At 38.1% G+C, this 16,194-nt stretch overlaps 1 protein-coding gene across 3 annotated transcripts in view; it reads left to right on the forward strand.

Annotated features, from left to right (window-relative positions):
* Window positions 1–16,194, forward strand: part of CRYBG3 (crystallin beta-gamma domain containing 3) — an 89,131-nt gene that overhangs the window by 33,341 nt on the left and 39,596 nt on the right. For all 3 annotated transcript variants that reach the window (XR_011902772.1, XM_072327676.1, XM_072327684.1), the window contains 4 exons: window positions 5,270–10,199; window positions 11,002–11,049; window positions 11,381–11,496; window positions 12,532–12,679. Coding sequence is in view for 2 of the 3 variants with exons in the window: in XM_072327676.1 (XP_072183777.1) it covers window positions 5,270–10,199; window positions 11,002–11,049; window positions 11,381–11,496; window positions 12,532–12,679 (5,242 nt within the window). In the remaining variant the exon portion in view is untranslated. The remainder of the gene's footprint in view (window positions 1–5,269; window positions 10,200–11,001; window positions 11,050–11,380; window positions 11,497–12,531; window positions 12,680–16,194) is intronic.

Genomic DNA, 16,194 nt, shown 5'->3' on the forward strand with positions numbered 1-16,194 from the left:
TTTACAGTCCTGTTTTCAATTTCAGGTGCTCTTTGTACCTGCAGTGGAATTGTCCAGGCTCCCTGGGCCTTCATTTCTCAATAAGAGCTTTTTCTTCACATCTTCCTTTCCACCGTTGCTGGGGTGATAAGTAGCATCAAAAGAACATTATTTCTGGGTTCCTTCTTTAAGTAGGCAGATGAACTGTAAGAATATAAAGTTCCCTTTGGTGGCCTCCTTAAGAGCGAGCCCAGAACCTACCTGATATTCAGAGGCAGTTTCTTGTATCATCTGCTGGTCTCATGTTAGCATCAGTGTATGTGAAAGGAAAGAATAATCTATTTGCATCAAGCACCGTGAAGTCAAACTCCTGATTCCATAACACATCTGAAAGTAACAGGCTTGCATACGAAGAGGCTAGGAGGACTGGCTTTCTTCAACATTAGGACAGGGAACCTGAGGGGGCATCTTACTGCTGTCCTCAGCTGTCTTGTAGAAAGCCCTAGAGGAGACTGAGTCAAACCTATCTGAGAGATGCACGCTGCTGGTAGGAGAGGCAACAGGAATTTGGGATATTCTGATACTGAGAAATGTGTTTTCTAAGTGAGGGAGATCACATGCCTTGGTGCACAGGGTTCCTGATGTTATTGCTCAGAATGGGCATGGAATTAGATGATCTCCCATGGTACATCCTAGCCTTTCTTGCTCTTCTGTGCCTGGAGACTTCCTCATCCCAGCATCCTGTTCCCCAGGAAAAGCAGATCTTGAGCACCTGAATATCTGAATTTCTGGCATAGGGGAGGAAAGAGAACTGGTTGAACTACACGAGGCATGTAGGGTGTAAAGTTGGCACACATGTCTATACACATGCATACTTCCCCCAGCTAAAGGGCAGGAAGGTCTGCTGCTGCCAGGTACTGGGGAAAGAGAGCAGTGATCCATGACTCCACACTGATGTTGGTCTTGCACCTGCTGATGTTGGGTAAGCCTTGATCTGTCCTTTCTTCCTTCAGGCTGCAGAGTATAGTTACTTTCCCAGATGTGGAAGATAATCGAGATACAGCACCATGAAAAGCCAGGGAAAGGGAAAACATTCCTTCCAAGGTCACAGAGACAGCATTTGTTTTTATTAAGATTGTCTTTGCCTCTTAATTGTCCTTATGGAACATTAGCTTTGAAATTTCCTGCAAAATCAACTGTGTGCAAATGACTTTGTTCAAATCAAACTTTTGACCTTTTAAAATATACAAATGTGAAGTCTCAGGATACCAGGTATTTTAAACTTCAGATTTAAATCATGAAGCCACAGCCTCTAGCTAAAAAAAATAATGTTCGTTGATCTAAGTTGCATGTGGCAAATTTTCAGTTAGTTCCCGGTGATTTTTTTTTCAATGAGAAGTTTATTTTTTCCATTTCTGAAGAACTGACATGACTGTAGAAACCAACTAGCAGAATAAGTTGGAATCAGTCAGAAGGTTTTTCGGAGTTTTTCTGAGATAATTATTTCCAGACAAAAGACCTTAACATAACTTTTAAGAAGTTGCCAGTTAAGTGAGCAATAGAAGAAATACTAAGTGGAAAAAATTAAAATAAACAATGGCATAATTATAAAATAATTAGGGAGGAGGAGATGGGAACCACAGGAGGCATACTGATGTAGAGCAGTGGTTTTCAGGCTGTTGCTGGAAGGCCTTTTTGGTGCGGGGGATGCTTCTGAGGGGGTCTGTGAAAGGACATCAGGGAAAACACATGTGTTAAAGCTTTGAAAAGGTAGGCGGCAGCTGGACTGGAGAGGACATATCTGGAAAAGTGAGGTACAGAGGGGGAAAAAAAGGCTATTGCATGTTTTGGGAAAGAACCAAGAGTATGTGCTACAGAAACAGGCCAGCCAGTAGTACACTTGCACTTGGATGCTGGTGAGCCCGAAGCTCAGCCATGGGGCTAGTTGCAAGGATTTTCTAGCGTGGATGCCCCAAAGTGCAAATGAATCTGTGCTGCCCGGGGATCTGAGATGCTGTATCCATATAGAGCTATATCATACTTCATCATCTCCCTGGCACTTTTTGAAAATAATCTGGGGGTACTTGCTTTCTGTTGCATTATATGTATAAATATGAGAGGTCAGCAACTTGATGACGTACACGTGAGGGGGGAAATAAATAAATAAAGGAAAAATGTAGTCTTTATAGATGTACTGAGATGAGGCATTCAGGGTAATTGGAACCCTCTAGCTTCCAGGCTTCTAAACTAACAAGCTTGTTTTATAACTAATGCTGCTTCTGGAACAAGTTACACAAACTGTCTATCATAAAAGATGTGTCAGAAGACGTACTCCTCCCTTCCCTGAGTTAGCCCCCTTTGAACTTTTTGTTTCTCTTCCTGAACAGAAGACATCTCTGCAAGCACCTACTTTTGACAAATTTACTGTAACTCATGTTGACATGTTCTCTTGTTGCTGTCAAACAGTCTTTTGCGAAATAGGCATTATAGGGAATTGAATAGCTTTCTATACAGAAGAGAAAGAAAGAATCTCCCAGCTTTTGAAATTTGTGACAGAATTACACATTAGGTTCTGTGTGCGATCGGGCTTTCATCTGTTATCCTCATATGAATTAAAAAAAAAAAAAATTGCCAAGAGTTTTTAAGGTAAGTTCTGAAATGACATACTCTTCTGACGATCAGAAATGAATTGTTACTTTAAATGTCTGTGAAGCAAGTCTCTAGTGACATTTTAAAAAGATTTTGCATGACAGAGCCCGCTTCTTAATGTGTTTCGTAAGACTTAAAGCAAGATTTAGGGTAAGCCATCTGAGTTGCAACTACCGCAGAGGAGCATAGGTTTTCATTTTTTAAACGTCTTGTTGCATGGGAACATTTGGATTGCAAATGTTTCTACTTGCTCTAAAAATGAATGTGGTAGGAATAAAAGGTCCATTGACTAAGTTGTTACAGTACACTGAAAATCAAATCCTTGATCAAAGGTCAGAGATCCCAAAGTTGCTATGTCTGTATTGGAGAGGTTAGTTCCTGTTTAAAACAGCATGTGGTGCAGAAACTTTTGGAAGAGGCAAGTCTGCAGGAAAGCAGAGCTGTAAATGAGGAGATGCTGGCATAGGCCAACCTTGCAATACCATTGAACAAGCTCACTTTAAAGACATTTTATAGTTTTCCCCTTGAAGAATTGGTAGAATTTGTTTGGCAAATTGGTTCAAGCCTACATTCTGCTTTCTTATAAAGAAACGTTGTCTGGTTTTGGGACTGTTGTAGTCTGACTTTTATATTTGAGATGGACCAAAGTATGGTAGAACTCATGGTTGGATTTTTTAAAAACTTACCCGTGATTATTTGAAACATTTTTACTTCATTATGTCTTAGGTGAGATGGTAGAAGATAGCCAGCAAGGTTAATTCTGAGTGACATGATCACCTCTTATGTGTTCTTCAGACTCGTTTTCACTATGGCTCACCCTGAGTAAATAGGGTGTAATAAAGAGCTCAGCAATTCCTTCCCCTGAGATTTTTAGGATATGTAGAGCTTTGGAAAATATTTTTTTGTAATATGAGAATGTGGAAAATAATGTAACTTTTTTTTTTTTTAAAGGAAATCAAAAGAACCTAAATCTTTTTTTTTTGTTTCTTTTCTTTTTTTTTTCTCTACTTCTCTTTCTCCAACTGTGTTTTTCTTTTTCCTACAAGCAGAAATATATGTGCTTCTTCTAAGAGGTGCTGAAAATAGCAACTTAATTGGTGTGCCTGATGTCTAGCAGATGCCACTGTTGGAATCTGAGGAAACTAAACTAGTAGTACAGAAAATGAAATGCATCTGGCTTTGAAAATGCTTGGGAGATGTGGTGTTTATATATTACTTTGCTGTAAACCCTATATTGAGATCCTGCTGTAGCCTTCATCACCAATTACAGTGTATTTAATCCTCAATAAAAATTTTATTTTCCAGTTCTCACCACATCTAAATTCCCATATTCAGGTGTTTTTTGCATTAGCATAAACACACCTGGCACATAAAGCTTGCATATAGATGTTATATACCTGCTTTAATGTTTATGCATACAGATAATTTAGTTTACTTGTACTCTTTGCGTGTCCAAATACTGCACAAAGAGGGATTTTGCCTGCAATTCTAATAGTGCTAAGTTAAAAGTAAAATTAATATAGAAATAAGTGCCTGAGACTCTAATCCTTTTGGCTATTGTAATGCTTTCATATTAGAAATCAAAATCTTAGCAAACTCTTTTATTCAAGAGACTCTGAAGAGTGTGACGGTTTCCTAGGTAGGTTAGCGGCCACTTCCAGACAGAATCTAAGCAGACATAGGTTTCAGACTGGAAAAGTATTTTAAAATTTTTGTTCCTAGTTTAGGTGGGAGCTAAGACGAAATAGAATTTGAATGCAGTTTGAGTGTCTGCTTTGTTCTAAGGAGAAGAGTTAATGTTCACATATGTATTATTACTGCCCTGCTTTTGCAAAAATTGTTTAAGCAACACCAAAAGAGGAGAAAGAGAGAAGCATTAGGAAGGTGAGTATGTTGGTTAATTTTAAGAAAGAAGAAAAGTGTTCTTCAGACCGTTCTTCAGAAGCTTCTTCAGAAAATTGATAGTGACAAGCTCTGAATTTATCCTTAGAATATCAGAGAGGGCAGGGGCAGATCAGGATCACATTTTCTCCATGGTGATTCTTCTTGTCAGTCTTTGCATCGGGGGATTTTGGGTTTTGTTTGTTTGCTTTTCTAGGGGGAGCAGGGCAGGGCAGAGGAGGAGTTGTTCAGTTGCTATTTAACGTGAAGCTGATAAATGGCTGCGTCTACCAATTTCTTGCCACATTTCTAGGCTTCCCATATTGCTATTTCTTCTGGCATTTAAGCAGTTCTCATTCTTACCTGATCTGCTTTTACTCTCTTCCTTTATCACCCTGTGGTGATAAGTAATCAGTATTTCTGCATGTGCCTGTTTTAGTGGGGTATAACATCTTCGCATCTTCACGAAAGTATGTTTCTTTATGTCATTACAAATGTTGACTTATAGTGGCTTTTGAAAAAAAGAAATTCATTATTCATTAGAACGCAGATGATGGAAGTTGTTTATAGCAACATCTACTTTTTCTTTTAGTTTAACTTGGCTTTTTATGGTAAAAGATAGTGTGTATCATTTGTCACAGAAATCCTTTGAAGGAAAATGGTAACGTATGTCATTTACAGTTTGTGTTAACCTTTGTTATTATCACAATAACTATTTACATGTTCTGTCTAATGCTTATAATAATGCTCATTGTTACAGGCAGACACATCGGAAACCACAAGCACCTGCTGTGACTTACGCAACATATAGAGGATCTGCAAGGATTAGGCAGCTACTGAAAAGTCAGTCAGAAAAGACTGATAAAGGAGAAGAAAGTACTGAGAACGAAAATGCTTCAGTGATCAAGGAAAATGGGGAAATCAAAACAGTTGTCTCCCCAAAATCAGAACACTTAACAAAGGAAAATGGAGAAGATGAAGATAAAGATCATGAAGATGATGTCATAGTAAATTCTTCTACAGTAAAAATGGAATTGAAAAAATCTGGTGAAGTTCAACATTACTTGGGTAGCAGTAAACATGAAATAATGCCAGATGCCTCAGCTTCATCTACTGGATCATTTAGTGGAGTAGACTTAAAACATGCACCAGCTTCAGAAGCAAACAAAGTTGAGAGGGCATATTCACAAGATTTGTTACTGTCATCTAGTAGAAACAGTGAGATCCCAACCAATTCCACTGATCAGATTACCAATGCCCTTAGTGCTGTGGACAGTTTGTTTGGAAAAGAATATGTACTGCTGGGAGAAGCAGAAGCTCCATTTCAAATGGACAAAAATGCCACTTCTAATTGTGAAAAAGAAATTCACTGTAGTGATCACTCCTATCAGGAGCCCACAGAAAAAATGCAGGATGGCTGTTTGCAGTCACTCAGATCAAATGGCAGAGTTAACAAAGAAGTCCAGTTGAGCAAGGGAGAATATTGCTGTAATCATCAAATGAATAACCACTCTGAGCTAACATCAAATGTACAGATGCATCATTCCAATACCACATTCCAGCAACAAGCAGATGAGCACACAGGCGGTGCGGATAAAGATAGTGATCCAAGAAAAAGTGATGCACAGAAAATTGTGGCAGCTGCAGAAAGAGAGCAAAATTCACAGAATTTTCTTGCTTCTGTTCTTTTACCTGTTACTGAACAGACATGCACCTCACTTAGCGTGGAGTCCAGAGAAGAGTGCATATCCACAGGTAACCTGACTGCTTCAAAGTTAACTGTTAAAAATGATGAAGACACAATTATGGACCAGGTGACTTGTAATGAAGAGCTGAATGAGTTAGGGAAACTAATGCATGTACAAAATGAGCATCAGTTAAATCTTATGGAAAATTCTAAGGATACTGCCATACCACAGCCTGGTTTATCTTGTCTGGGAAAAAACAAGGTTTTGTCAGAGGTTGCAGTGGAAAGTTTTGCTGATGTATCATGCACACGTGGATGTAAAAACGTGAAATCTGACTTAGATGAGCTGACAGCATCTCTCTCTGTTAGTTTTAAGTCTTCATTTGAAACAAGTGACTGTTACTCAGCTTCTCTTCATTCTGATTGCAAATCTGTAAATAAAACTATAGTGAAAAGTAGAGTTGGTTCAAAAGAGAAAAGAGACACCGTTTCTACTCCTGATCTTGAATGTGAAAAGAGCAAATTCTTTGAGACGGTAGATATGAGCATCTCAGAAAATTCCAGTCCTACCCATGGTACTGTTTCCTATAAAACTGTGGAAGACGTTCCTGAAAAAACATTAGTTACCCTTGCAGAAGATAACGCATCAAAGCCTGCACCTTGTCCTTTAGTCAGCACTGAACGGACAGATGATCCTAGACCTGCTGCTTCTAAAATCAGTGGGGCTGGTATGAATGAGATGGATCTTGCTTCTTTTGAATCTAAGAATTGTATTTCTGAACTTTCCCCTCACATTTCTAAATCACAAGAAAAAAATTTGGTGGTTCCTCATCCTGCCCTGAGATGCGAAGGTAAACATTTGACTGACCAATACTCTACCATCTGTGAACAAGACATTGATGTAGACATAATTTCTGCATCTCCGCATTGTTGTGAAAGTAGACATATTAATATTTCTTCCAAAGCTGAAAGCAATAATAAGCATGGGGTATCATCTACAGTACTTTATTCTTCATCTGACAACCAAGGAAAAGTGCCTTCTGCCACTAACTCTGAAAATGGTCAGGTTACTAGATGGTCTGATTCTTCCAAGCAGGATGGCTGCATTTTTCTGACTACTGACTCCAAGAGAATAATCCCTGAGGACAGAATGACTGAGGCACCGCTTTGCTCAGAAGATCAGAGATCTTTGTGCCCACCTATTTCTCTGGAACCTGAGTTTACCCCAGCTGTGCTCCATCATTTTACTTCTGGAGTAGATGTGCGGGATTTTTGCACCCCCAGATCCCCTTCATCTACTCAGGAATCTGAAGAAGGCTCAGACCTTTCTGTTTCTCCCCTGGAAATATCAGGCATTGCACAAGAGAACTGTAGTTCTTCTGGTCACAAAGTTGGTGTTGAGGCAAAGGAACTATCCTCTGCACAGCAGGCTGATGACAGTGTCTTGGCAAAGGCAATGCCATCACCTGTATGTCCTTGGAAAAGGGCATCCAATTCAGAGTGTACTGAGGTGTGCAAAAATGCTGTGCAACAGATGAATCTTTGTAACCAGACTTCTGGTATCTCAGAAGCTCTTTCTGATAAAGGTGAACAAACAGCTGCTGCAGCTACAGAATCAAGTGATCTCTATTTTGAGAAGATATGGAAGAGTACTAACAGGGTGGAACAAGTCTGCACTGACTTGCAAGATGCTTCTCTTTTGTTTAAGAAAGCTGAGGAAATAGTGGACTCAGTTTTACACTTGGCTATAGAGGAAATAATAGCAAAACAAGCTGTTGGTGTCTGCCAAGTCTGTGGGAGAAAGGATAGTTTAGTAAATACAGATATTCTAAATGATCAGAAAACTGTCACCGTGCAGCTGGAAGCAGAAGAAATCCAGTCAGCTGTGCATTCATTAAAGCATTTTAATGAGAGCAGTAGAGGAGACTCATTTACAGAAAATGCAATGTATGATACAAATAATCAAGATGAAATGATACCATCTTACATCCCTGCTAAAATTGACCTACATAGTGTACTGGCATTAAAAGCAAGAGAAATAATTGATGAAGTTATTAACTCAGCCAAACAAAAACTGACATCCAATCAGTGGCAAGGCAGGGAGAGTGAAAAGCATTCTAAAAAGATTGAATGCAAACCTGAGGCTGAAAACCCAGAGATTTTAAATCTGGATGGTAATTTATCATCCAAAACACAGGAACTAATCAGAGAACCATTAAGGAAGGCAGAAACTCGGAATATAAGTATGAACTGTGAAAAGGCAGTTTGCTCAGGTCCTCCTTTGTTTCCAGATAGTACAGAAAATAGAATAGATAGGCTCCAAAGTGATGAAGATATACCAAATAATGCATTTACATGTCAAGCGAATGGATTTCTATCTACTGGTAGTTCAGCGAGCCCAGAATCAACCCCTACAATACTAGCAAAAGAGGAACATGATAAAAAGGTGTATGAACATCTGGCTGCAGCAGAGACATGCAGTAAAGCTGGATTATCAGCAACTAGTAGAAAATCTGATGTGTCTTTATGTTTAATAAATAGAGATGCAGCTGTTACTGAAGAAATAGTTCTGCCATTGCAGTTGAATGATTCATGCAGTAATACAGATACGCCAGATCTCATGTTGCTGCCGTCTGAAAGTGTTAATTTGTCTTCTTTTATGCCTGATGAAGAAAGTATCAGCACACGAAGTGAATATGAAGTCAAAAATAATCCTTGGGGTTCTCTGGAGAGCAGTGCAGAGGGTAATCCGATTGAACACAGTGGAAAAGAGGCTGCAGAAATGTTTTCACAAGTAAAAGCAGCCTTAGAAGATTCAAAGGTAGGGGAGAGTGAAGAGGAACTAGTAAAGGGTACAAGTGAGATGACACTTGTCAATACTGAGCTAAATACACAGTTCACTGACTCTGAATTACCTGTCACTGAAGAGCACAGTGAAGGGAAAAACTACTTCAACTCAGTTTATGCCCAAAACAAAGAGATTCTGAAAGAAGTGCAAATGAAGGATTCAGATGTGCACAGAGGTGGACAGCTTGAAGAAAATGGTCTGGACAGCAGCAATGACATGACGGGATCAGCAGATCTTTTAGGCTTTTCTCCACTGATTGAGCAGCAGGAAAACAGTTCTTTCACAATCGTTTATGAAGGTGCCCTTCAAACTGAGAACAGATCTGTCCCTACTGGTGACAAACAAACTAGCTCACTTTCTCCTTCTGATCTGCCTTTGGATAGTGTAGCTTTTCTAATGTGTGAAAGACCAAAAAATAAAAATGAGCCCACCTGTTTTTATGGGAAGGATAACAAGTTGAATAAAGCCACAGAGGGCAATAGCTCGGAGTCATTTCTGAGTGTGGAGGCCAAACGCTACAGAATATATCCTTTCTCTTTGTCTCCAATATATGAAGATGACAGCTCCCATGAAGACTTGCAGTCTGCAGACACATCACCAGAAGGTCATCCTAATGGAGTATCTAAAGATAACTCTGACCATACTTCTGTGCTGTCCCTTCTCCAGTCAGTTTCTGAGCGCCTACAGTTGACTACTCAGTTCAGTAAAGAGGAAGACGAGGAGGGAATGGACGACGAGGATGAGTCATCGTATGAAGGATATGTGCTTGATGTTGAGAGAGGAGAAGAAGAATGTCTTTCCAGTCAGTGGACAAGGAATCTAACAACAACCATTCTGTCAAATGACCAAAATACACATCCATTACCTGAACAATCAGCTTCTCTTTCAAAAGAGCAACATGACTCTAAGGAGCAAACAGAACAGTTTCAAGATGAGACTTCTGCTGGACAAACATATTACAACCCAGTTTCACAGAAAGCTGATACTACTCTAAAGCATCCTCCTACCAGTGTGTATTACCAGTACTTGAGATCTGCCAACAATTACTCCTCTGAGAAGGGAACAAGATTTGGAAACATTCTCCAGGATATATTGCAGCCAAAGATTTATTGGTCCCAAGATCATGCCATGCCCAAACTGGGAGAATTGACAGTGGTAAGGCATCAAGTCAATTAACATTAATAACCAAAATGGTTAGCCCCAGTTCAGAATTGTTGTTTTGCCACATCTGTTTTCAGCCCTTCCCCTTCCTGGGTTAATTAGAGTGTTTAAGGTCATAGATTTATTTAAAAAAAAAAAAAAAAAAAAAAAAGTCTTCTCATTGAATAATTGAAAAAATATATTATTTTTTTGTTCACATGGATGAAAGATAGATGAAAGCAGCTTCTAATTGTAAAAGAGAGGATGTGAACAGAACATATAATGAAAAAGTATGCTTAGTGGCAAGTCTGTAAAATGGGAAGCGGGCTTCATTATGTGAGGACATTTCAAACTGAAAATCATGACATTGCTTTTTGTATGAACATTATTCTTTCACTTTGTCCACTTTTAAGATGAGTAGATTTGTATTTTCAAAAAAAAAAAAAAATATATATATATATAATTATCTGCTTATGGGATTATTTAATTCTTTCATTGCAGAATCTTACATAAATTGCAGTTTGGTTAATGAGTAATATAGCTGCTTCTCCTTATTAGCGTTCTTTTTAAAGTGTATTTAAAGCAATGCAGATGAAGGCATGAAAACATTACAAGAAATGTTTAGAAATTGAAAAGTCTACATAAGCTAAATGCCCAACCGAAGAAACAGGTCTTGTGGTGTCGGGAATGCTTCATTTTGTGAAGGGGTCTGATTTGGTTTTGCCACAGTCAAGATGCACTGTCTTTCTGTGCTTTCTATGCTTTGTGCTAATGTTGTGAATATTTATAGTTGTTTTTCATGTCTTTTTAATTTCAGAATCTTGTTGACAGGGCAAGTCTCACATACAATCCAAGACCAGGAAAGGTAAGAAGAATTTGGATGTTACGTGATTCAATACAGTACACAGAACAATTTGTTATACCAGATTTTTTTTAATGGGAAGTGTCTGACATTATTCTAGCTTTCTGTATTTTAATGTAACATCTGCTCGCATGTGCTACTAATAAGATTGTATGGTAAAATACTGCCACTAGTAATCTTAATATATTTCCTCATCTGCTACTGCTGTTTTATTTTTATAGAGTGCTTCATAAAACAATGGGCACAAAATGAGTGGTTTTATTCCATGCAAAAATTTACTGTCTGTGCTCTATTTTAAAATGGGCCTTCATTCGTATGTCTTGTGTTGTTTCAGATTATTATTTATGATATTCATGGTGACAAAAGTAAACAAGAAATTCATTCTGATGTGCTAGATGCCACATCCTGGATCTTTCCCATTGGAGCATTACTTAGGATAATTAGAGGATGGTAAGAAATCCAGGTCATATTTAAACAGAATCTTTTTCAAAAGATTTCATGTTGTTTTTTTATTTGTGTTTTCATTTCCTTGTGACACACATCTGATCTGCAAGAATGTATTTTTCTTTCTTTATAATCAGACTTCATACCAGTGATATAACCATAAAACAAGGCCTCACATGCTGCAGTATAAAAATATTGTTCCTCCTGGGAACTAACTTCAAACAGAAAGTTCCTAATAGAACCATGAATAAGTTTAGACTTCTTGCTTCAAGTTCTGAGACAGTAAAGCAGTAATTGTCACTAGAAGCATGTGTACGCCAAAGAAAATATATATAATTTAATTATACAGTAGCTGTTGCAAAAGGACCATGCAACATCGAGTCTCAGCTGCTGCTTGTAATGTAGTGTGTAAAAGATTGTGGGTGCAGAAAGATATAGGGGTACCTTAAAGGTAGATTTTGCAGCTGTCCACTTACAAAACTGTAGTTCAAAATGTAGTAGAGTTTTGGAAAGCTGGGGACGTTACCGTATCAGTTGTTCCTCTGAAATTTATTTGGTGGTGCATACAGTGTATGTTTGACTCCTGGCCATAGTAACGTATATATCATTTATACAGTTTTGAGACAAAATTTGGTTTTGCATTTCTTTCATGTTGTAATGAAACACTGAATGCCATTATTAGTGTGTGTGCATGTGTGTTTTATGCCTTATGTAGTACTTGCACAGAGCATTCTTTGATATGACAACTAGTGTGTTTGTTCTAGTAAAAGAAGGCTTTTTATTTACGCAGCTGCTGAATTATATTTTTATTCGTGTAATATGTTAAATTAATGTTAGTCTACCTTCTGGAGGAAAAGAGCTATATAATTTACTTTCAAAGCACATAAATGAAGTATTACATATCATAAATAAATGTGACTACTGAAGGAGAATGTAAGAAAGGACTGATAATTTGTGTGATAGAAACAGCTTAGTAAATGTGCTGTATAAGGACAGTATTAGCAGACAGCAACAACTCAGTTCATGATCTCATTATTACAGTTGGATTTTCTATGAGAAACCCAAGTTCCACGGTCAGAAATACATACTAGAAGAAGGAGAGATTGTACTGGATCACCTTTGGGATCTTCCAGGTGTGAAACATCATCGAAGAAGCCTCACAGTGGGTTCAATCAAACATGTAACAAAGGTATAGACTTCATTAACAATGTAATCACACGCATAGTAAATTTCTGTTATCAGCAGCGGTGTATTACTAACAGTGGGCAATGTGTGCATGCTGCGTTACAAATTTTATTCAAATTTGTTATGAAACAAATTATTCACTTTCAAGGTAAATCCCAGGGCTTTAGTTGCTGAGTGTTTACTCTGTGCTATTAGCTTTTGCACTAGATTTATTTTCTTCCTGAATTTAATGAGCAGGTATAGAGTATCCTTTTTTGCCACTACCTTTATCTGACGCAGCGACTTTCAGTTGTTTACCCATTCCGTTAATTGAAGTTAAATGGATTCAGTTCATATTTTTTTTAAAGAAGTGCTTATCTTTATTTTGAACTACCATAATGTGTCTGTATGGTTTCTCTTTTGGACATTAGCAATTAGGATTCCCATCCTGTTTGTATAGCATAGCCTTCAAAAATGATGTCACTGACTCCACAGCTTTGTGTTACATGAGGGATAGGTGGTACACCTAACAGCATCTAGCTCTGTGTACAGCCAGAAGTTTAAAGGGCATTTTGTTTAAAAGATGGAAATCAAACATCTAAAACAAGATATAATGCAGCCATTATTATTCAGTGAATGAGGAATACATTTACCAGATCTTGTGATTTAAGAAGAATTAGTGCTCTTTTTGTTTAGCATAACGTTCCATTTATTCACTGTGCAATGGTCCTTTATTGTGACTGAATTATCATTTGTATCGCAATGTGAAAGCGTTTCAGAAAAAGTGCTGTTTTCTCTGTTCTCTGCTGGTATACAAGTCATTTTAAAATTGATGACCTTTTTGTCATTGGTACAGCAGCATAATGTCATAATGACAACTAGAAGTACTTCATTCTCTTAAAGACTTAAAAATACATGAACTCAGAAGAAGCTGAGGGCGTGAACAGTGAAGTTAATTTGTTTAGCTCAAGTAAATGTTTTTAACATTTACTTCTTTAGCATTTGACTAATATGGGATTTGAATAATGATTGGTAATGTGGAAGATAGCTAAATAATGAAGTAAATCCAATAATAATGTGTAGAACTATGGTCTGACACACAGGGAAGCCTGGAGTATTAAGGGTATATAAGAAAGCCCTTGCACAGGAGAGACATTGGTTTTCCATCTTGCTAGATAAAAATATCTGTAGTAGAACCAGTTAGGTTGAGTATTGTTCTTCCAGCATGTTTTTCATTGGAGGAAACAGATGGAAAGTTTCCTTACAGTGTCCTGTTTTAATAACTACTTCTCATGTCACTTAAATGTGCAGTAGGTTGTTTGGGTGGACTTCTTCAGAAGTACCTAGTGGTGTACACAACTACTGCGGGTATAGAATTCACTGCCCAAGGTCTTATTCTCTAAACCTCAATTTGTGAATACTCCTTTTTTGAGGTTACGTGATAGCTACCGTGGAACTTGTTTTGAAAGGTAGTTTACCATTGTAAAACTTTTTTTTATTATTTTTTGTGAAAAAATATAGGCTTTTTTTTTTCAATGACAGATGATAGCTATTTGTCTTTCGGACAGCTTGTGTGTGTGATCAGAGAGATCACATGTTTTACTGTCATTCTCTTCTCCCTAGCCTAAGTAGCCCAATAGCTTTTCTCCTGCCAAGTTTGATCATACTGGCCATGTGTCTAGGTTATCTGGCTTGTCTTCTGATTCTTCTGGTGGCTTTTTTATGGTAAACGTTCAGGGGCTCTTCACATGCCTAGAGGTAGCAGATTTTGAAAGCTGGCTAGATTTTTGAGAAGAAAATGACTTAGAAAGGATAGAAAAACAGATGTTTACTAAAGAAAGTGTAGGAGGAACGCTTCATATTTTTAAATTTTATTTATTTATTTTTTTTATCTGGCAGAGATTACTGTACTCAGAAACAGTATGACAGTAACTTCATGCTGTGATTTGGCTTCAAGCCTCCAGAAAATGCAAAGACTCTGTTAACTTTGTGGTCAGCCTGTGGCTTGACTTACTATGGACATGAGTTAGGTAAATCCACATGTGTTAAATATGAAACAACTTGCCAGAAGGGGAAGATGAAGATTCCAAAGTAACATCCAACTATTGAAACAAAGCCTTGTTTGAAGTAATGAGGAGTTTGAATCATTAAGGCAAATAAACATGTGCCTAGGCAAGCAAAATCTATCTGCACACACCAGTTTGTTGCAGCTCCTGCAGCATAGTCCATTTAGTCAAATCAGTTCTCTGGTCTACTGCAAATGCATCAATTTTGTGTAATCAGAGGACTCTTTTCAATCTGTTTCTGAAAGCCTGAGGAGGGTGCAAACGGTTGCTTTCCCAAGAAACAAAATCTGAGTAGAGATATTCTTGTTTCCATTCTGGAGTCATCCAGAAACCACTGTTCTACATGGTGACAAGAGATCTTTAACAGCAGTTTGTAATCTCTATCTGCAAGATGGCTAAGTAGGGAATAACTAGATTCCTTGTGGACTTACCTTAAGTGAAGCGCTTTGTAATGGAAATGCACATGATGTTATATGAAGGCTGTGTTTTGTTTGCGTGGTTTGCTGAAAGAAGAGAAGTTATTAATTTGAGCAGGGAATACACTGTCAAGTGCCACAACCCAGAAGTATTGGCGATGGTGTAGGCATTAATTGCTTTAATATTTTGTTTTACCTCCAGCCATGGTGAATTCTGAAGCTTGGTTTTGTGATTATGTGGAATAGCAAGAGACACACAGAGCAGGATAACTGGAAGAAGGAATTTTGAAAGGATAAAAAAGGCTGGAGAACTGACAGTAAGGATTAAAAGAGAAAAAGGATGCTACAGAAGCTGGCACATCCTAAGGTCAAACTGTGCACTAACAGCAAACGCTTGTCTAGACTGTATTAAAAAGCAACCATGTGAGCACCAGAACTAATGAGGCCCGGTTTTCAATAGACTCTTCTCTCATCATTGTCTTTACTCTTTGCTTGAAAAGCTAGGCCTTAGTCATGCTTTGTCCTGGTATTGACATAAAAGACTACCGACATTTGAATAGCTTGTTTTGATTATTTCAATCATCAAAATATGCAGCTTCAAGGACAAGACGTAACAATGCTGAAAAGTTCTTAGCCCTGCTGGTGCTGTTAGTGGTGAAGCCTAGATCCAGAAGGGTAAATAGACAAGACCACTTGAAGGTGGTTGAAGGTTCTAGATCCCTCACAATGGGACTCTTTGACAGGCTACAAGAATGCCACCAAAAAAAATATTATTTAATGCTAAGGTCATGTGAGTACTTCATACTTACATGAAGTACTCACAGGAGCCCTTCAGAAGAAGCCTTGACCTTTCTCCTAAGAGGAATGCTACTGTTTTGGAAGTGTCTGCACTCTACAAACTGGCTCAAGTAGACCCCTATGCTCTGTAAACACTTTGCAGACTGTAGAAGATGGTGTTTTTGCTGATTCCTCATCATCTCTGCTCCTAGAAGACCATAAGGGAAGCGTGGGGTACTCCAAAGTGACTGTGCAGATGGGAGGAGAGTACTGCAGAGACA

The sequence above is a fragment of the Excalfactoria chinensis genome, chromosome 1 (genome assembly GCF_039878825.1).
Source record: "Excalfactoria chinensis isolate bCotChi1 chromosome 1, bCotChi1.hap2, whole genome shotgun sequence".
Taxonomy (NCBI): domain Eukaryota; kingdom Metazoa; phylum Chordata; class Aves; order Galliformes; family Phasianidae; genus Excalfactoria; species Excalfactoria chinensis.